At 40.7% G+C, this 22,258-nt stretch overlaps 1 protein-coding gene across 3 annotated transcripts in view; it reads right to left on the bottom strand.

Moving 5' to 3' along the window:
- The window catches only part of ctnnd2a (catenin (cadherin-associated protein), delta 2a), a 452,693-nt gene that overhangs the window by 121,509 nt on the left and 308,926 nt on the right, over nucleotides 1–22,258 (bottom strand). For all 3 annotated transcript variants that reach the window (XM_072689814.1, XM_072689834.1, XM_072689825.1), the window contains 2 exons: nucleotides 20,933–21,146; nucleotides 984–1,167 (listed from right to left, as the gene is read on the bottom strand). In XM_072689814.1, coding sequence (XP_072545915.1) covers nucleotides 984–1,167; nucleotides 20,933–21,146 — 398 coding nt within the window. The remainder of the gene's footprint in view (nucleotides 1–983; nucleotides 1,168–20,932; nucleotides 21,147–22,258) is intronic.

Raw genomic sequence — 22,258 nt, 5'->3', positions numbered from 1 at the left:
AGGGAAGGTACATGACTGCATGGCAATGCTTTGCTGTTCGTAATCTTCTTCATAAAATAACAGCAGAGTTAAAAGAGAGTAAAAGAGAGTGGCCACAGTGCAGAAATAAGTAAAAGTAAGGAAATTTAATGGTAGTAAGCTTGAGTTAACAGCCTAGAAACTGAAAGGTGCTTATGCAGCAATTTAACATTCAAGCACATGTCTCTGTGCATTGGCCAAATTGCTAATGAGTGTTTTTTATCTAGTTGGTTAAAAGGTGCCCTAGAATGTCAATCTCCATGTGTCGTCCTTTAAAAGCATGTAAATGAATCCCCTGTAAATACAATACAGCTGGCCAATTCCAAAACCACAAGACTGTTACAGTATCAGTTGCACCAGTCTTAGTTCACATACACCTAGCCGACCAGCGAAAGCCTTGATTGGCTAAGCATAATCCCTACTTTGGTGGAATAAGGGAGGCTATAAAAGGCTAAAAGCTAGGGACAGGCCAACCAAAGCAAGTGCCAATGCATTTAACTTGCTTGTGGGGGTCTCAGAAGTGGCTAAAAAAGGCTAAATGTTAACGTTAGCCTGACCGAAGCAAGCACCAATGCAGTTATCCAGCATTTGAAAGCAGCTGAAGCAGGGGTGGGCAATGTCGGTTCTAGAGGACCACTTTCCCACACAGTTGTGTGCTTTTCCTGGTCAAGCACACCTGATCCAACTCATCTGCTAATTTCCAGGTTTAGCAGGTCTCTTGCCTTGTTGCCTTGTTGCCCTGGATTGTCTGAAAAGGCTAAAAGCTAAACCATCTGACCGGCAGGTCTTCAGCTAACGAACTGCACACCATGCTAATTGGACACTGAGAGGACCCAGAGAGGACATCAACACTGTACGGTAAGACTTCTGAATAAAGTTTTTTAAATGTTCTTGTATGTTCTTGTTACAATTGTAAGCCATGCTAGACTAGGCTACAAAAGAAACAACCAAAAGAAACTACTTACCTCAGGCAACCAGTGGCATTGCGGAGGACCTGGGACGTGTGCATCTGCAGTTTGCGGTCCTCCTGATGTGGGGAGACGTCCCAAGCGGACAGAGGAATGATGACTGTGTTGGTCAACACAGCCAGAGCGTCCTGAATGATGGGCATCTTTAAAGCATCGCATGAAGACAAGTTCCACAGCACCCCTGCACAGAGAGAAACACAGAGTTAGCAACAGGCAAGGTTATCAGATAAGAACTGATTCACACCTGTTAGTTGTTGCACTTATCAGTTTATTTTTCTAAAATTTGTGCTAAAAGTTGTGACTGCTGACATACAAAGCACTGCTCCTTCAGAGGGTGACACAGCTAACGCAGTGGTGAAGTTTGTTCAGTTGAAAATCTAAGCTGGTGCCAAGTTTGAACGTACAACCGATTTGCTCGGAAACTGCTTACTGTAGTGAATTTAGTAGTGAAGTAGTTTGTTAGTGAAATTAAATCACTAACAAACAGTTAAAAAGGCAACGTTAAAAAGACAACATTATAGCATTAATTAAGATTAAAACCTGATGATTATGCTTCCTAATGGGAACTGGCTTAATGGTTATCATTTCAGACCACTAGTTTTGTGTTGGACACATTTAGATCCCATTAGAAAACCATTACATATATCTAGACTCAATCACAGGTCAACTATTAACTATTACAACTATTAACTATTAAAAGTCTTTACAAATACAGAACAGCACTACTGATCATTAGATGCCATTACAAAATCCAGGACCCAACAAACGTAATGATTTCCATGATTTATTAGCATCATAGAAGCCATAAGGCACCGATTTCTATTTAAAAGGGGCTCGTTAATTACCCTGCTTAAAAAATAGACTAGCATTAATTCCATGCAAGTTTGTTTGGTTTATATGCTGCTCTGGTGTTGGTGAAGGTGACCAGCCCACCAGCATTCCAATAGTTTTGTCACTGTCATGCAAAAACCTTGCATCTCTAACATGGGAACTTTACAGACTTCTCACTTTTTACATTTTCAATGGAAAAATTTGTAAAAAAGTAAAATCATTTAATTTCAAGGAATTCCAGAGCATTTCTATTGGTTGATCTGTTATTAAAATTTGATACAATGTAAGGTACAGCTGCCAGATTCACAAAACTACAACAATATGCTGGTTTTGCTGGTAGCCACGATACTAGCATTTAAAACACAATGCATGCCGGTGTTGCTTGTAGCCAGCATACCTGTTCCCTTGCTGGTACCAAGAATGTCAGAATTTAAAACACAACAAATGCTGAGTTTGCCAATGTCCAGCTATGATCTATACTGGTTTCACTTCCAGTGAGCTGTATTAAGTGTGTTGCAGAGAAAACACTACAACATGGAGAACACGGCTACACCAAGACCAGAGTTTGGAGGTACTCCTTTAATGTGTGCAATTACCAGATTGTCTTTTCTTTTTTCCTCAGAAAAGGAGTCCACTTTTAGGAGAGTAAACATGAATGGTGCAATAATGGCAACACTATATGTTGTGGTAAACATAAACAGGCTGATGTAAGAATTAGATAAACTTTGCTTTTACAAGCTGAAGTTAAGGGATGAAACTGAATCCAACTGTCTGGGTGATGACTTCATGAGAGCTGTTGACTCCGGGCAGGTGGTTATCGTTTTAATTAAACTCCAACTGCACACACAGATCCACGACTGAAGCCCCACATCAGAGTGTGTGTGTGTGTGTGTGAGAGAGAGAGAGAGAGAGAGAGAGAGAGAGAGAGAGAGAGAGAGAGAGAGATGACTCATTCTTTCACTGCGCTGTGTTACTCCATTCTGGTGAAATGGAGTGAATGCAAGCAAAACCAAAGTCTGTTCACTAATAGTTTAGCAAAAACCCATCCCAAATGGCTGGATCAGCCAAGATATTTCATATTCCATATTTGCTTCTGTAGTTTCTTTACTGGAGCTTTGAGGCTGATGTAGCTAACAGGTAGTGAAGCTAGTGAAACAGTCCACAAAATAGAATAGTGCCAATATGCACACCTAAAACATGACATCCTTGCCTCAAACAATGTCTAGTTGTTAAATAATGTCAAATGGACTTGCTAATGTGTTTTTTGACAAAGTATGTGATACCATTATCTTTGAAAATTGATGTATATTAGCTGTGTATTGTGTATTTTGCCCATTTCTATAGCTACCCGTGTGTCACAGTGTCTCAAACAACATAAGCAACATAAGTCTGTTTAAGAATACCTATCATCTAGGTTTATGTATGTGTTATTTAATTTATAGTAGCCATTAGCTGAGAAAGATACAAAGATTGCAAGATACAAGAGTCAGTGTTGATACCAAGAAACAAAGATGCACAGTCCTTAATGGCTGGATATATGCAATATACCATACCTGATGCTTAGATTCATTATATAATGTAGAAATTAGACATGTAAGAGCAATTACAAGCCAGATTAGTGCTTAATTAAGTGCTCTTGAAGAGATTAGGTCTTTAGATTCGAGAAAAGTTATTCCATCACCTGGTCTAGATGTGCCAGGTATAGAGGCTCGTTTTCAATTAATAAGTAGGGTGGTTTTTTTAGTTGTCAAACTGCAATACTATCTAATTGAATTCAGCTCTGGTTGTCAACAAAGTAATTATGTTTGTGAAATGCTAAAGAGAAAATGATCCAATTAGGATTTTTTTCTATATCTGTCTGGATTCAGCTAAACAAGCTTTCTTATTAGTTTGGACTTTACTTTCAGAACTGAAGACCTAATGCATCAGATTAGCTAGCAGCGCAATAAGAATCCCAACCAGTTGGGACCAGTTCCCTACCAAATCAGACTGAGACCAGTTTCCATATTAAAAATCTTGCTGACTGTAAATACGAGCAATTATGTAAACAGGTTTCAGCCAGTTTTTTAAAAAACAAACAAACCAAAAAATATGTATACATATAAAAATAACACATAAAAGATCAATATGTCTGTTCAAGCTTCAAATCAAGCATAATATGTCTTTCACAAGCTGTGAATATTCATTTTAAATGTAGAACAGCCAAAAACACGTTGCACTGCACTCCCATAAGCTTAGCGTTAACATACTGATAAAAGCCGACAAGAGTGCTAGCAGAAATTAGCATAATTGTGACATTTGCGGCTGAAGTGAAGGCCTAACTCTAATAGTCACAGTTCGCCACTGAATGCTGTTGTGTTTATGTTAGTGTGGGCCGGTGCTAAACTGTGGTCTTAAAACAAAGCAAGAGAGAACCGGAAAACAAACAGGTGCACACAGATAATTGAGTTAGAAGCTTCTTTGCGTCAACACCGCTTGGTTCCACCACATCAGAAAAGAACTATCTATCTATCTAAAACTGTAGCACACCTGAGCACTGGATGGAGCGGACTACACTCCAGCCTATGTAATGAAAATCCTTCTAGGTCCACCTTGCTGGTTGACAGTTGCAGATTGTGCCTCACTTCCAGTTTTCTGACTGCAGAAATAATCTTCTGCAGCAATAAACCAATACCAGCGCAACAAACACTAATTTATGATCAGGAGTGGTCTTGAGCTCAGAAACTGACCAATGATGAATACAGAAATATGAATACAGAAATACAGTTTAAGGCTGGGTTTCTAATAAGCGGCCAATCAGTGAAAGTACAAGGTAGGTGTTTCTGATAAAGACGTCAAATGACAGTGAAGGTAGGTGTTTCTATAAGAGTGGTCAGTGAGAGAAAGTATCAAATAAAGTGTAGGTCCACTGCATAATAGATCTGCACAGGATATTTTCAGATGATATGTTTGATGGACTATTCTCAACCACAGGCCACACCGCTGTGTGCTCCGATACACACATACCAGACCAACACATGCTAATATGTAATCAGCAGTGGAGCAAGAATGAATGTGGCTAACAAAGTTTACAGGCTTTAATAAAATGGCCAGTGACTGGATGCATAAGCATAAATGTTTCTAATGAAGTGAACAGAAAGTTGAAGTGCATGAGGCTTCAAATAAAGTGGACAGTGAGTGAAGGTAGAAAATACGTGTTTCTAATAAAGTGGCCAATTAGTGAAAGGGGAGGACTGGTGAATCAAGTAAATTGGCCCTGGAGTGGAAGTACAGGGAAGGTGTTTCTAATAAAGTGGCCAGTAAGTGGGTGTATAAGGTAGTTAAAAATTGTAAGTGTATTCCGTGAAAAAAAAAAAAAAAGAAAAACACGCTCTCTGGATTTTCTGGATCAGCTGGCATCCTCTAATCACCCATGTCTGTCGGCAGCCTCTGTGGTTTTCCACAAAGTTTACTAATATCAAAAGCAATTAAGAGGTGGTAGATCGGTGAGCAGAAGCAGAACTTGTGGGGGTTTGTGGGTGGAATGAAGAAATGCAGACTTGAGTTTTCCTCACTATCTTATGACCAGTTTGTGAACCCCTACATTAGCGGTGGTCCAGCATTGCGGTCAGATGGCCGAGCAGCTGTCTCCTTTCAGAGTGGTGAGAAAAGTCATAGCTTATCTGTAGACTGGCTTTGACAGCCAGCGATGCGTCGGCATTCACGCTAATTACTGCTCCTCTTCCTCCAGGCTCCAAAACACAAATTACACAAATTTCAAAAATTCAAAAAGAGGGAGAAAAAATCATCAGCTCAGGACAGCTGGGGTGCTGGATTGTCAAAGATGCAAGGAAGCTATTTTCAGCCTTCCCCAAAGCCAGAGACGTGAGGTCCAAGTTTTATTTTTTGAGTAGCAGCACTTTCAAAGAGGTAGAAAGGCACCGGCCTGTTTATAAGAGAGATGTTTTACGAGCCCCATAAACACACAGCTTCTTAATGACATCTGGTAAACAGCTTTCTATGGTACAAGGGTGGCACTAGGGCGCTAGAGGTCACGCTCAGTAGGCCGACCAAGCTAAGCACACAGGAGGTGTGGGTAAGGGTTGGACAGTGGGATTATCATGTTGATATATACAGTATCAGTCCTGCTTCACACTGTCAAACGCAAGGAAAGGCAATGCTGGTGGTGGCTGTGAATACGTACTGCTACTGTGCTCTTTCAGTGAGGCAGGACACTCCAATATGCTGCCCCTGAACTTTCTTTTTTACTAAGAAAGCAAAATAGGCACAATTCTACAAGATGAACTGCTTAGTGCATTGTTTTTAACTGAACAATAGGTTGAGCAAATGCTCTGTTCTTGCAGAATGAAGCTCATTAAGCCTTTTCAACTTAATAAATGATATTATTAAAAACTGTAAAATCATAGAAAGAAGACTATGTAAACTGTCAACTTCTCATCCTCAATGCTGATGCAGGTAGAAACAGCCACTCTGGAGTCAAACACATCTGGAAACAATTTGAAAATGAGAAAATGTCTAGCCAAGCTAGCGTAGCGGCCTAATATGCTTGCCCAGACTCCTCAATATCTCACCTGAGAGCTCACTGTCTGAGGGCCTTTTTTACTCCAACGGATGTTACATCACAGTGGAAATGTCCAATTCCCCCCTGCAGTCTGAGACGGCAGATGTTGCAGATATTCTTAATGCAGTTAGAACACAGTTTCCACCACCTCCTAGATTATCAGTGCATCTCTGTCGCTGCCCAGCAACACAGTGTCTGCGGTCTACTGTGGATGTCTGCACAGTGCCTTACTGTGGATGGGGGAGAGTACGAATTTTAACCATCCTTTATTACGGCAAGACAATCAGTCACATAAAAAAAAAAGGTGTAGCTTCTGGCCTTATAGTAAAGGGTCAGAAAAGGTCAAGGCCCCTTCTAACAGTTCAGTGCATTACTTAGCATTGTTTGTAAAATGTGACATGGAAGCAGTGAGAGAGAGAGAGAGAGAGAGAGAGAGGGGGGGGGGGAGAATAAATGAATGAGAGAAACAAAAAAAGTGAAAGAGCCAGACAAATATAGTGCAAGACAAAAAAAGAAAGAATGGGTGAGTGAGAGAGAAAGGGGTAAAAACAAAGTGCGAGTGAGAAAGAGAGGGAAAGACTGAGCCAGTCAAGAGAGAAAGAGGGTACATAGGAAAAGTATACGTTCCTTGAGGAACTTTTAGGGGTTCCATGATTTGAAGCTGTGGAGGAGCCTCATAAGGTGCTTTGAAGAACCTTCAATGAACCTTTTTTTTCTTGAGGGTTCCTCAAAGCACCTAAAGAGGTTCCACCACGGTTTCAGACTGAGGAACCTCCAAAGATTCTTTAAGGATCTTCTACTTTTACTTTTACTACTGGTGTGTGATCAGCTAAGACCTACCACATGGAAATATCAGCACTCTAACCACTAAACCAAGACTTCAGCACACAGAGAGCCAACTTTCAGGTTTTATGCTGTAAATAACAGACAACAAAATTCAGTGTCCAGTTCTTACTGAGGTTTCGCTGTCCTGATCTGATCTAAACAATCAATCTCAAAGACAAGCAAGCCATTCTTTGATGGATCAATATCCGTGTTTTGTACCAGTGCACCAATCTTGAGAGTTATTTGGCACGGTTAATAGAACAAATGCTTTCTCCATATTCATCGCAAAGCATATTCAAGTACACAGACTACAGACTGGTATCTGATCAGACTGGCTCCATGAGCCCTGTCAGTTTCCTTAAGCTTCATTCTCTCCATCTCCTTGTGTGGGTTTAGTAACATATAAGGCTTAGATCAACTGAGCCTTCATAGCCGCCTCCTTGCTTTTCAATATCCATATACACGACGAGGAACCAAGCAATATAACATTCTGTGACTAACTACTGGCATTACCATACTAAACAATCTAGAAACAACCTACTACCGATACAAATAAAGAAGAAAGATGGACAAAAGTACTGGGACACCTGTTCCTTCCTTGTTTCTTCTGAAATCAAGGGTATTAAAAGCTTTTGTTGATGTACCTGTCTCTTACTGTCCAGGAAAAACTTTCTAGGTTTTGAAGCATTGCTCAGGATTTGATTGCATTTAACAACAAGAGAGTTAGTGAGGTCAGGGTGTTGTATGATCATCACCCCACCTCACCTGCAACTCACCCCAAAAGTTTTGGACAGAGCACCATCATTCCAATGCTCAATGCTGGGGGGCTTTATATACAATAGGTTGATGTTTATCTGCTCCAGAGAGCTCTGGTTCCTCTCTACAGGGACTAGACAAGCTGAGTGTATCAGCAATGGGTGCATTAGTAGCTGAATGCATTCATTAGAAGGAGTGTCCACAAACATTTGGATATAAAGTGTATCTCTGACTTATCTCCAGTGCCTGTTCCCTCTCTCTCTCTCTCTCTCTCTCTCTCTCTCTCTCTCTCTCTCTCCCCCACCTTTCTCTTTCCCTTCCTTTGTCTCTCTCCCATCTCTTACTTTCTCTTTCTCTCTCTTATAAATCCTTCCCTTCCCTTGTCCCATTCTCTTTTCATCTCCAATTTTCTTTTTCTGCATTTTCTGTTCTACCTCTCCTCCTCCTCCTCTCTCCTCCTTTCTCCCTCTCTTTCTCTCTCTCCTCCTTTCGCTCTCTTACTCTCTCATTCTTTCCTTCTCTCTCTCGCGCTCTCTATACTTGCTCTGTGCTTGACTCTTACGCATGAGTCATAGCGGAGAGGACAAGGAGGCTGTAGAACTGATGAAGATGACCTTGCCTATTCCACTCTTTCACCCACACACACACACACACACACACACACACAAACACACACACACACACACACACACACACACACACACACACACACACACACATACGCACTCATCAGCTGCTAGAGCCTAATTCCACAGCTTGGGAAAATGGTCCTGGCTGATTGTAATCGCTAGTAGAAGGTGTTTGGTGCTGATGAGCATGCTGACGCTGCTGCTGTCGCCGCCGCTGCTGCTCTGCTTGTGAATAAGCAGTGTTATTCACCCAGCAGAGCTCCAAACAAATGTACTGTGCTGGAGAACACATTTTCATGTTTCTACTGATGATAGGAGAGAAAAAAAGTCTGAGGTGTTCCATGACAGAAGTGAGTGTGTTTACTGTACATACCTGCACACTGACACCTGCTAGGAGTCATACCTATCTCACATGTGCATCTTTCATAAAAACGTCTTAACCATCGTACTTTTTCCAAATCCCTATTATGTGTGTGATTACGTATGGGTATGTGTGTGTATGGGTGTGTGTGTGTATGGGTGTGTGTGTGTGTGTGTGTGTGTGTGTGTGTGTGTGTGTTCATGTCTTCATTTCTTTTTTATTGTTCCTTCATTTTTAAACAAAACAAAGCACAGCAGGAGAGATGCAGACTGAAGGGCCTTCTAATCAGCAGAGAGGGAGAGATGGAGGGGGGGCATTTTCTCACAACCTGAGGGACAGGCAATAAGACATCAGCTTATCAAACTATTGTTCTGTTGTTTCTATTTCTATTATTCTGTACTTTCTGTTCCCCCTCTTACCATTCTGTTCATTGCTTTGCCAAATATGTAATAAATACAGCACTGTGAAGAGAAAGAGAGCAAAAGAGAAAGGATAGAGAGAGTGAGTGTATGCAAAACGGAGAGAGCGACAGAGAGAAACTGAAGCAACTGAGTGAGAGACAGAGAAAGTGAGTGGGTGAGTGAGTGAGTGAATGAGAGGGTAAAAGAGTGAGTGAGTGAGATGGTAAAAGAGTGAATGTGTAAGAGAATGAGTGAGATGGTAAAAGAGTGAATGTGTAAGAGAGTGAGTGAGTGAGAGGGTAAAAGAGTGAATGTGTAAGAGAGTGAGTGAGTGAGAGGGTAAAAGAGTGTATGTGTAAGAGAGTGAGTGAGTGAGTAAGTGAGAGGGTAAAAGAGTGAATGTGTAAGAGAGTGAGTGAGTGAGAGGGTAAAAGAGTGAATGTGTAAGAGAGTGAGTGAGTGAGAGGGTAAAAGAGTGTATGTGTAAGAGAGTGAGTGAGTGAGAGGGTAAAAGAGTGAATGTGTAAGAGAGTGAGTGAGTGAGAGGGTAAAAGAGTGAATGTCTAAGAGAGTGAGTGAGTGAAAGAGTAAAAAAGCAAGTCAGTGAGTGAGTGAGAGGGTGAGTGAGAGTGAATGCGTGAGTGAGAGGGTGAGTGAGAGTGAATGCGTGAGTGAGAGGGTGAGTGAGAGTGAATGCGTGAGTGACTGAATGAGTGAGAGGGTGATTGACTAAGTGAATGAGTGAGTGACTGAGTGAGTGAGAGGGTGAGTGAGAGTGAATGCATGAGTGACTGAGTGAGTGAGAGGGTGAGTGAGAGTGAATGCGTGAGTGACTGAGTGAGTGAGAGGGTGAGTGAGAGTGAATGCATGAGTGACTGAGTGAGTGAGAGGGTGAGTGAGAGTGAATGCATGAGTGACTGAGTGAGTGAGAGGGTGATTGACTAAGTGAATGAGTGAAAGGGTATAGAGTGAGTGAATGAGTGAAAGGGTATAGAGTGAGTGAAAGATTAAGAGGGTAAAAGTAGTGAGTGAAAAGGTAAGAGAGTGAGTAAGTGAGAGGGCATGATAGTAATTGAGTGAGTGAGAGAGTGAGTGAGTAAGTGAGTGAGCGATTGAGAGATTGAATGAGTGAGAGGGTAAGAGAGTCAGTGAGAGGCTAAGAGAGTGTGTGAGTGAGTGAGTGAGAGGGCATGATAGTAAGTGAGTGACAGAGAGTGAGTGAGAGGGTAAGAGAATAAGTGAGAGGGGGAGTGAGTGATTGAGAGAGTGAGGGTAAGAGAGTGAGTATATGAGAGGGTGAAAGAGAGACAGAGGACAAAATGAGAGTGAGTGAGAAAATATCTTTATTGTTAACTGATTTGAAAATGAAGAGAGAGAGAGAGAGAGAGAGAGGCAGATAGTACCTTTGCTGGAACACTAGTAGAGCGTAACTGCTGTCAGGGACAGTAGCCCTAATCCAAGCTCATGGGTGCGGAGGCCGTACAGAGTTCTGTGACAAACACTGGGTGGAATGAGGTTGTCCCACGTCCTGCAAGAGCGACTTTACTGGCAGTCCTTCTGACAGCTCTTAGCACGTCAGCATTAAAACCACTGAAAGGGGCACATTAATTCAAAGTTAATGGCAGCCTCCGCTTTGAGGTGGCCATGTTTTATTAAGCAAGCGTTCAAACACTGATCCCCCAGCAAAACATTCTGTTGTTGACGTTTACTGCCATATTCATGAGGAGGGATGCAGGAGAGGAAAACCAAAATGCACATTTCTCACAACTACTAAGTGATTCATTTATAGTGCAGAATTCCTAATGCACTCTATAATGCCTTTTTTCAGACTCCTAACAAACCCTGTAGAAATCAAGCCAGTCTCAAATGATTCATCCAAGTTAAAGAGTTTATATTCCGGCTGGCTGGATATGTGTGTGTGTGTGGGTGGAATGACGCAGGATCATCAGAGTTAGCTTTATGTACTCTCATTTTCTAGAAGCAGGTCCTGACCTTGATGGCCTGCAACTCACCATCAAATGTCATTTGGAGCTGTAAACGGAACGGTCACTTGCCTCATCCAAAAATGTGAATGTTTCTAACAGCCTCAACGAAAATCTCCCATATGACACACTCTTCACACCGCCTGACAGCAAATAATGAAGTGCATTTCCTTTGCGAAATATGGAGTTACATCAGATCACTACAGGTCCAGTATGGTCCAGCTGTTGTCCAGGCAGCTTAAAGAACACTCTAATCTTGGACACATTGCTTCACTATTTCTGTATTTACTTGCAGGACCTCACTACCCTGGATATGTGACTAGAACACAATAGGCAAACACTGACTTTGAGGTATTACCATAGAATTTTCTAAAGGTAGCACACATTACATTTTTTAGGGCTGCTTCTGGTTTTGCTGCTTTTAGATTCCTGAGAAACAATGGCATTATAGCTGTCAATCAGCTATGCTAGCTATCCCAGGGGTGAATTACTGAGTGGGCCAATGGAACCAAAGCCCACAGGTCCCTGATTTCAACAAGTTCTAAGACATAAGGCCCAAGACTGGCTTTAAGACTCAGGACGTACCACTACACACAAAGGTGCTTCACATAGAGAACCAATTTTAATTTCACAGAGATGTTTGAGTGTGAAGAACCTTTACTGGATACGTTATCAATTTAATACAAAATTCAGCAAGTGTTTTCACATGGTTCATTGGTGAGGTTTCCTTATTGGTGAAGTGTCTGGACGGTGGAGAGAGCTCAGAAAGCTCAGAGGACGCTAACGCTAACCTAGCTAAAGCTAATTACGTGCCACAATGTTGCTCTCTCTCTCTCACATCATATTAGGGTACTTATAAATCATAAAATACATTTGCAAAGAGTTTTATGGCTACAGGGGCTACAGTTTTATGGCTAAAATAGACCTTTGCTAGAACAGTCGGATTCTGTATTCATGCATAATCATAATGCTATGCTAAGTAACATTAGCATGGTCACTTTAGCTAGGTAATGTCAGGTGGCAAGGCCACTAGGCCAGAGACCGGCATGCGAATGCCACAGGCAGCAATGCTGTATAAGACTAAGGCCTGGCATGCAAACTCCACGGGTAGCAATGTTGGACGAGCCTGGCAGCAGTCATGCTGACCCTCACTTTTTTTACTCCATTGTGTTTTGGTTGCTGTGTTTCGACGTTGGGCTTTGGATGCTGTGCTTGTGTTTACTATCTTTTAGTGCACAAGCCCAGTGTCATTACCTTGGCAAAGTGCATGCATGAATTGCAGGGGTGCACTGAAGGAAGGGTTGTAGTTTTTAGTGTGTGTACAGACTTAAAGTTTTTGTAATCTTTTAATAAGCAAGGTGCTGCTAGCAAAAGTAAGTTAACTAAAAAAAGAAGCAGCTTCTATGCCATGACCATGACCATCATCGTGTGTTAAATCATACAGTTTCAGTGTCTTCAGCGATTCTCCTCTATAACTGTCATCTTCATCTTCATTTTAATTTGACTGGTCCAAGGGCATAAAAAAACTGGATATTTGTAGGGGGAGTGACCTGGACTGATCAGCACAATAATTTATGTGTATTTAAATGTATTATCAATAATAATACATTTAAAATCAATGTGAATTGAAAAAAATGCTGAATTTTACTTAGTTCACTTTGTTTGACGCTGACTGTGAAGAAAGCTAGATATAGCAAAGAAATGCTAAAAGGATAATAAGAGATGCTGTATGTGTATACGGGGAAGGGGTGTGCACAATGTACAGGCACATAAACACAAACACAATGCCTCTACATTCTTCAGAAATGGCACTTTTTAGCTATCCTCAACACACAGCTATGCTGCCTTCACTAAGAGGTGAGAATAACCCTGATGCCCTGGCAAGCATTTGCAACTTTGACAGGAATCCATTTCTCAAGACTCAAAGCTTACTGTAGTGTATATTAAACACCAGGACACATGCGCAGAAATAAAGGTCAATACACTTAGCTGCGGGCTACAACAGCGGAACTGCATTCATGCAACTCATTCCACTCTCCCCACTGACAACAACAAATCGAATTAGCTACAGCAGGCTCAGGTGCTTTTCCAGCCACAGCGTACACTGGGACACAGCGCTGATTGTAAAGTGTTATTTTCAATGTCACTGTATGGTCAGAGACGCTGTATGCTGTTATGTCCTCACAATTGCATTGTTTTAAAGATAATTCAGCACAGAACGTTTTGTGGATAGTAAGTGCCACTTAGTTTTACATATTAGTGATATTAATGATATGTAATCATTTGGATTATTTAAGTGTGAATCAAGTGTTTTTCTGGTTGGTTAACGTGTATGTTCAAAGGTTTGATCCTACGGACACACCAATAATAAAATTCTGAAATCACAAGATTGTCTGTGGAATATGTTACCACACATTTTACAATCAGAGTAAGCCCTTTAAATGTAGGTGTGTCCACTTCTGACTGGCACTGTATGCCTCCAGTCTCCGGTACAGGGTATTTTTAATGTCATAAAATGCAGTACTTTGTATATGCTTATGTACAGGCTTAAAGTTCTTGCCTTTAAGAGTGTAATCTATTATTAAACAAGGTGTTTCTAGCAAAAGTTGTGAGCAGGCAGCGTGTACCGTCAGCCACCAGCAGGGGGGCCGGCCAGCAAAGTATGAAAGCTGGTGGAGTTGGAGCAAAGAACTCCAAGCCCTAGAATCCCCAGTGGTAATCAACGCTGACCAGACCAACCTGTGTGGCACGGTATAAATGCACCCAGCCAAACACAAAAAAACAAAAAAAGAAGCTGCTTTTATGCCATGACCATCATCTGTTAAATCATACAGTTCAGTGTATTCAGTGATTCTCCTTCATAACTGTAATAGAGGGCCATCTTCACTTTCATTTGACTGGTCCAAAGGCATAGAAAGAGGTTTGATTTTGTTGGGTCTGTAGCACCTTGGATTGGTTATCACAATACTGTTACACTTAAAATCAACAGGAACTGAAACAATACCACATTTCACAAGTAACAACCCAAGAAAGTAAAGCCCTTTAAATATAGGCGTGTCCACCTCCGAGTGGCACTGTATGCCACTGGATCCTGCAGTCTCCGGTACAGGGTATTTTTAATGTTGTATAATGCAGTACTCTGTATACTCCCCAGTGGTAATCTATAGACTCACAGTCAGTTGTACAACAAAATAACAATCAATAACGCTAGCCAAACACTCCTCACTGCCAAAGTGTTGGGCTGCTTCTCCAGGGACTCTTGCCTGTCTATTTTTTCCTACCTTCTTTCATGAGCGTGGAGCGCCATTCCATCTGCTAAACGCAGCCACCTTATATCAATTAATCTGTGACTCATCTGAGAAAAGCGCACACATCTCCCACAAACACACACACACTTGTGCTAGGTTGGCCTCTGAGGATCTGCGACACTTTCTTTAAAAGCAACAGGATGTGTGTCAAAATGTGCTTTGTCTACACCGCAGCAAAGGCCTCATTCTTTCAGTGCCTTACTTAAAGAGCAGGTCAAGGTTTTAGAACCTCACAAGACCGCTTTTGTAGAGCATTCATCACTGTATTGCTGTGGCCAAGGACTGTGACTCAGTGCGAACCAAGAGAAATTTTACAGACTCCAGAAACGAGGCAAACTACTGAAAGGCAAACGGAACGGTCAATCGACACTTCACAAAACCATTCCCATAAATAACTAGTGTTCACCTCTAGCTTAGCAACTGTTTCTAGGTTCAGGCACAAAGGCTTGCAAAATTTACAACTGCTTTCTAAATGCCATGCACGATAGTAAGGATGGGTCTCACTGATGACCTGCAGCACAAAAAATGCTAAAAGTTAAATATTCAATTTTACCATTCCAACCAGTCAGTCCTTACATTTCCAACAGTTGGATTTATCCAGAGTAATTTACAAGGATTTTCTACATGTGGTGTTGGGTGAATGTAGGTTTCTTGCCTTTTGCTATTCCGGACAAGACAAGGAACTGAACCCCTCTGTCCCATGTTCAAGAAGATGGTGTTATCCACTATGCTGTTTAACTATTCTTACAAATGCCGTTTGTTGTCACCACATAAAGACTTCTCAGCATCATCTACAAAAACAATGCACATTTCTATCATATTAGTCTAATAATATGCTTAAGTTTGTTAAAATATTTCCCAGATTCTACATTTGTACATACCCAACATAGACCCCCTCCTTACCCTATAGAATTAAACAAGTTGTTTTTATTACTGCGACTGTAGGACTGAAATATGTAAATCACCTCTGTCCTGATTGGCCACAGTACATGCACTGTTTTAACGGCAGTGTGAATGGGCAGAACTAAACGGCTATAGACTGAACAGGTGGCTAGCTAGGCAGCATTTACACACACTATATTGACAAAAGTATTGGGACACATCTGTGTTAGCAATGGGTGCAACTTTGAATAGCTGAGTGCATTCATTAGAAGGGGTGTCCACAAACATGTAGGCATATAGTGTTTTTCAGTCTTTAAGGCACAGTAACCTATTCAAGGTTAGAAAGTTTTTATGCAAAATTGGCTTCTGACTGATTTTTGTACAAAAAAAAAAAATAAATAAATAAATGAAGTTAACAAATAAGAAAAATGTAGGAAACGGTCTCCCTTTAGAATGCATGCAATAATACATTTACAGCAATAATATTACATTTACATCTGTGTCATCTATGTATACCAGACATTTCAGTAAGTTTCTTTCACTTTCTGACTGTGATCAGTAGCCTTTAGCTTCTTTTTTATCCTTCTGGTGCTACAAGGCTGCAGGTAGATAGATGCATGTAGCCTCAAGGGCATGCTAGTGACCTTCTTGTGTATTTTTATTTTATTTTGTTTTAAGACCTTTTGCATATTGAGCCAAAAAGCACAAAACAAATGTCAAAGGGCCTATTGTCTTACTTAGCGAAGGGTCAGTTTGTTCTCTGCTTATGAGCTAGATGAAACTACTGCTGCTCTCTTTTATAGTATTATATGAAGGTCTCTCTCTCACTCTTACTCTCTCTCTCTATCCCTCTGTCTGATGCATTGTTCAGCCACAAATGCTGACTCAGCAAGACCTGAATAATGACTCAGCTGAAACTGAATAATGACACACTGGGCTGAATCTAGGTCTATGCTTTCCCACCTTTCATTCAAAGAGATAAAAGAAAGAGAAAAAAAAAGAGAGAGCGAGAGAGGGAGAGTGTATAGTGATGAATTTAGATGAATTTAGAAGAATTGTGGAGTAGTTTGCAACCTAAAGCCCAGTCTGAACGTAGCAAATCAACTGTATGGTTTTGAGACAGTAGGCATTTTACAGTATGTCATTGCTGTGGCTTATAAACAGCTTCGTCTGCCATATTTTCAAGCTTGTGTCAGGTTTTATAGATTTCTAGGAAAGTTCTACTGCTGAAGTTGATATTTGTGTTGATGCTACAGCAGGCCCTCACCCCTCAAAAGGTTCATACTATATACTTTACTTGAGGTTATATAGCAACAGAACAGTACGTAAGATGACATCATCCTTCCCCTGACGAGGCCAAGTGAACTAGGGCATGTTAAAAATAGCAAAAAAACAAACAGAAAAAACATAGGCCTTGCACAAATAGCCATTTCTGTGCCCAAATGGGTAGCAACTGATGCCACAGTACATTACAGTTAAGGATTTATTTTTCTACTCCTAAAAACTTTCCTGTAATATTAAAGAGGAAATGGTGTCCCAGTTAATGGTGTTTCTGTGATATGTGGCACTAGTGGCCAATTTCATTATTTGCATTGTTAAAAACATGTTTAGTCATACAGGCAGGATCTTAATGCATGTACACACACTCTCACACTGGAAAATGACTACAGTTTTGAAGTAGTTTTCTTTTTTTATTAGATGCCACGTTTAGTCGCCATGGTTGATGACGTTCAAGCTGAGAATGCATCAACATTAATATTTTAAATTGTTTTAGCATTATTTTAATTTTTAAGACTTTTTTTTTTAGCTTTTTAGGTCTCTTAAATACCAGTTTAAATAAACGTCACCACTACGGAACTGCTCCATGAGGTGAGCTGTTTTTAGCTCCAGTCTGGTCGGTTCTTCTCAAAGCTACAGTTTAAATACAAGAGTCTAACTCTTGGTTTTAAAAAGTTTTTAGACCCAAGGCATTGTGAGTATGAGAGAACCTGAAAGTAACATGGAATAAAAAGGTGGTTTATACACTGGAAAAAGTTTCAAAGACATACAACAGCAGCACACTTGCAATACACAGGCACCTGATAAGGCCTCGGCAATACTGTAGTTGACGGACTGCCAGAAATGGCAGAAAAGGCTGGTTCAAGGCTGTGCCACCGACACTGGTGACCTTGTACTTTAATTCCAGAGTTGTTCAAACACTAAGCTGGAATGTGTACATTCTCACACACTACAAGGAACAAATGAATCAAACCTGTGTTTACATGTAAAGGATTATCAGGATTCCAGAGATAACTGGGTGAAGGTGAAGTTACAAGGAGAACCCCTTTTTAACGAGATCACATTAGCATATTGATATTGGCATATTATTATTATTTGATGCCCCATAACACTTGATTTTGTATTTTGATGAGAAGTTTTAATTGTTAACTGTTTACTTAGCAACTTAATTAGTGAGGGAGAAACCTGCTAAAGTTCCACTTTAGGTTGTTCAAATTGAGTTTCTAATTCTATAATTGGCTTTTATTTTTGATTCTGTTATGTTGCTTTAACTCTCACTTTAGTGCTTTAACATTGTCAGATAGACCAATGGTTCCCAAAGATTTACAGTACTGTGCCCATACTGTAACCCCCCCCCCCTCCCAAGACATTATACTTCTTGCTGCACATCCCCTCTTGCTCCACATACACACACATACAGCCAGATGGCATTTAGCCATGTTAAATCGAGCATACTGAATTACAGTCCTGGATCCCTTTCTATTTTTCATACTTTTGCTTGAATCCTAAAGTTGTGGTGACATCATGGTCATGTGGCAGTTCACATGAATGATACAGCCCAGGTCAGCAGTGGGCCTGCTGGTTTCTGGCCTGCTGATTAATTACTGACAGCGGCCACTCCTAAGTACTCTGTGCTGCCTAGTGTTCTAATTTATATGGTAATCTGTGTTCAGCAGGCAAGCAGCAGGCTTCTCCAGCATGGCCGTGTCGTTAAGCCTTCCCATCCACTGACACCCACGCTGGCTTTATGAACATGTTCGGAAATCGTATAATCGTACACCTTGAGGCATGGTCTTACTGCAAAGCACTTATTTGGTTTAAGGAAAGCTTCCCTATTCTGTACTGACACGGCAATGTGACTAAACGCAGAAAGATAAATACTGTACTTTCTATTATGTCGCAAATCTTTCTTTCATGACATAACTGCACTGCTAAATAAATGTTTACTTTGTTCTGACCCCAAATGTAGCCAGGACAAATCTTCTATATCTTTTGCAGTTTTACACTGGAGCCTCAAAGCTTAGGTAGCAGTTAGGATTAGGACCAGGGTTGGGTTTGAGTTTTGGGTTTAAATTAGGAATATGTTTCAAGGTTAATTCAAGATTCAGTAGTTCAGTATCTGCTGTCAGCATCTAAAGTGTCCTAACCACATTAGTCTGTTACCAGATACAATATTAGAAACTTTTATTTATTTATTTTAAATGTTCATTAATATCCTAAAGATGAGTTAAAGCAGCTTGGGAAAAACAAAGCATAAATGAAACCATTAATCAAGCTATATCCTACTTCATGCTTTCTTTTTTAGGATTCTGTTATTCTGCACAGAACCCTGGCAACTTAAAGAATGACTGTCCGAAAAAATACATAAAATTACCTAGTGAACTTTACGCGTCCCTGGGATGTCAGTATGGCATGAGTTTGAAGCCTTGCCACATATGATAAAAGCCTCACAGCAGTTAACTAACTGTAGTGGACTAAGCACATGGGGCGCACAGATGGTGTGCAAAACTAAAAAAGCAAACTTCAGTCCTGATCAACTACATCTAATATGCCTATTTAATATTTAGGTATTCCAAAAACTTTTTAATGCAGTTAGAGCTCAAGGTAACCCATGGGAAAAAGGCAGAAATTGTAAGCATGCAAAAAATCAAGATCGGCCTGCATTGTGGACATTTCACATGGCTCCAGTAATAGCTCCCAGCAGTCTTCACTGTGCGCTCAGTGCACTGGTGACCTACAAAGGACATGTTTCAAACTGGCAACTCCATACAATGTGTGAAAGCCACCATGGTCCATCTCTGCATGTTATTCCTGGACATAGTGAGGTCATTTACCAGCAAAGCAACAGGAGATGCTAAACCCCAGAATATATCTGAAACACATTAGCTAGAATTCAGCCAACCAGCAGCCTATTGAAAGATAAATTAATTAATATTAATAATGAAGTTAAACTCCCCTCAAGCAGGAAACTCTGACTCATATAGTGTCCTTGGAAACGTATCATTAGATAAGCAAGTTTAATGCTCATTAGAAGACAACGGCATGTCCACTGCTACGATTACAGTCTTCAACTTCCAACGGTTTGATCCTCCAGGGTTGCATTGGCTGTGTGACACTGAGTGGTACATGCGGCACTTATTCACATTAGAAGAATGCCATGCTCTACTTTGACATGCCAATGAGTGTGGAAATCTTAGCTTTAATGACAACCAAAATGGCCCATACAATCTCTAAATATTTGGTAACAAGCAACTACCCCCAACAAATCTGAAACATTAGTTATATCAAGTACAGGTGCATCTTACATAGAGGCCAGATTTGTAAAGTCTACCACCAGATTTCCAATGACAAATGAAGTGAAGAACATGAAGAACATGGCCCTCCTCCCAATATAATGTCTTATAAATTAAATCTCTACCTTGTCCACATGTTCACCACAAAGTTAGATTAGCAACTACCAACCACCCCGTTTCCTCCCTTTTAACATTGTTACATCTCTCATTCCTAGCTCCACTTATCAATGGGGTTCTGGCTTTCTACCACAAAGGAGAAGCCACCCAAACTCCAGCTCAAAGTTCTCTAAGTTCTCTCTACTCTCTTTCAGTCTCCTCCCATACTATCCCATACTGATGGCACTGTCCAAACTCGCAAAAAGGAAAATATTGGCCAAAACATTGCTGTTTTTGTTTAATGTAAAGGGGAAGATCATTATCAAATTAAGGCCCATCCAAAAGGCTCACTGCTGTCCGTCTGCAGAGAAAGCTAGCATTTAGAAAGCTAAATTCTTTAGCATGACCACTTCCCATCAGGCAGTCACAATTTTAACTTGCAAATCTTATAATATATATAATAATATAAAAAATAAATAATATAAAAAGTGCAATCAAGAAGTGTAATGCACTCAAGTACTGCCCTTAGCTTAGATAAACTGTATCTATTAATAACTCAACTATAGATAATTATGTAGGGGTGGTCAGTAACAACTGTCCAGATTCTGAGAGCTTAGCCATTTTCCCCTACAGCTTCTAAAACTGAGCCTACTGACTTATTGACTTAAGGGTCAGTATATAAAAGCCATGCAGTGGGATTCTCAGGTAATGTATATTATTTTCAGCCATATCTCGCATCTTACCTGTGACCAGCTCTCTAATGTCTACGTCTGAGGTCTTGCGCAGCAGGCGGACCAGCGCAGGAATGCCTCCACAGTTCTTCAGGGCAATCTTGTTGTCATCATTAGCCTTCCCATAGACCAAATTCCTCAGAGCTCCACAAGCACTCCTGTGCACCTCGGCCATCCTATGGTCCAACAGGTCCACCAGCAACGGGATGCCCCCCTGCCTTCGGATCTGAGAAGAGAGGAACAGGTAGATTGGACATGAGAAGAAAAAAAATGTGCAGGAAGGAAAATGTCCGAATTTAAACAGGTGGTAAGCCAAAAGCCATTTAAACCGTGGTAAGAAGAGAGAGAAGATTTTGATCAACAGCAAAGACAAAACAACATCTTTTCATTCGAAACTTTTTGTCATAGGAAGCCAAAGTAATATTGTGGTGAGCCAAAAAGACAAAACAATATTCAATAGAAGACTGACAAAGGGTGGTAGGTGTCTTTTAAAATGTATTTTAAGATTTTGTGACAAAAATGAAATTCGAAAATACAATTTCATACTAATCAATAAATAAATAATACATGATACAAATAATGAATACTGCTCTGTATCTCTCTCTCTCTCTCTCTCTCTCTCTTTCTATATATATATATATATATATATATATATAATGAAAAAATAACAATAATATTACTTACTTTCAGAATATTTCAGAATATTTTTTGAAAATATACAGTACAAAATATATAGTGAAGGGGTAAGTTATTTTTTTTCTTTAACAGGACAAAACATATTCATGAGCCAGATTTAGCTTTAGCACAGGCAACACTTTGGTCGGTGTAAGAAGCATATCGTTGTCAGGCCCTCGTTAACGCGCCCTCCCCTGGGGAGATCTCGAGCCGCTGCCCACAGAATAAGTAAGGACCTTCCGCTTTTTTTACGTTCATGTGTATCGATTCACTAACTCGGTTCGTGTTCATTGGTTGTTTGCATTCTTTGTTTGGTTTATAAGTTGCACCTGGAACTGGGAGATATTTAAGGAGCCTCCACACCACCATTGGACGCTGAGAATTGTATTGTTTGGGACCTCTAGGTTTCATGAGAGGTTCCCCGTACTGTAGAAGTGTCTTGAGGTCAGTTTCTGCTGAAAGTTCTCTTTCAAGAGCAGATCACCCTGCTATCCATGTTTTCTGTGAGGCTCGCTTGCTCACGGTCCGGATTCTCTGGCTACCCACATCCCAGCTAGGCGCCCCCCGCTCAAGGCAGCACACTGCAGTTCCAGGTTTGGTTGAGACCATCTCTGCGAGTGTTCATCCCATCTTGGTCTGGCCTATCACACCATGACAATTATC

Source organism: Salminus brasiliensis, chromosome 1, assembly GCF_030463535.1.
Source record: "Salminus brasiliensis chromosome 1, fSalBra1.hap2, whole genome shotgun sequence".
Taxonomy (NCBI): domain Eukaryota; kingdom Metazoa; phylum Chordata; class Actinopteri; order Characiformes; family Bryconidae; genus Salminus; species Salminus brasiliensis.
The sequence above is the reverse complement of the archived record's forward strand: the minus strand, read 5'-3'. Positions and strand labels throughout refer to the sequence as shown.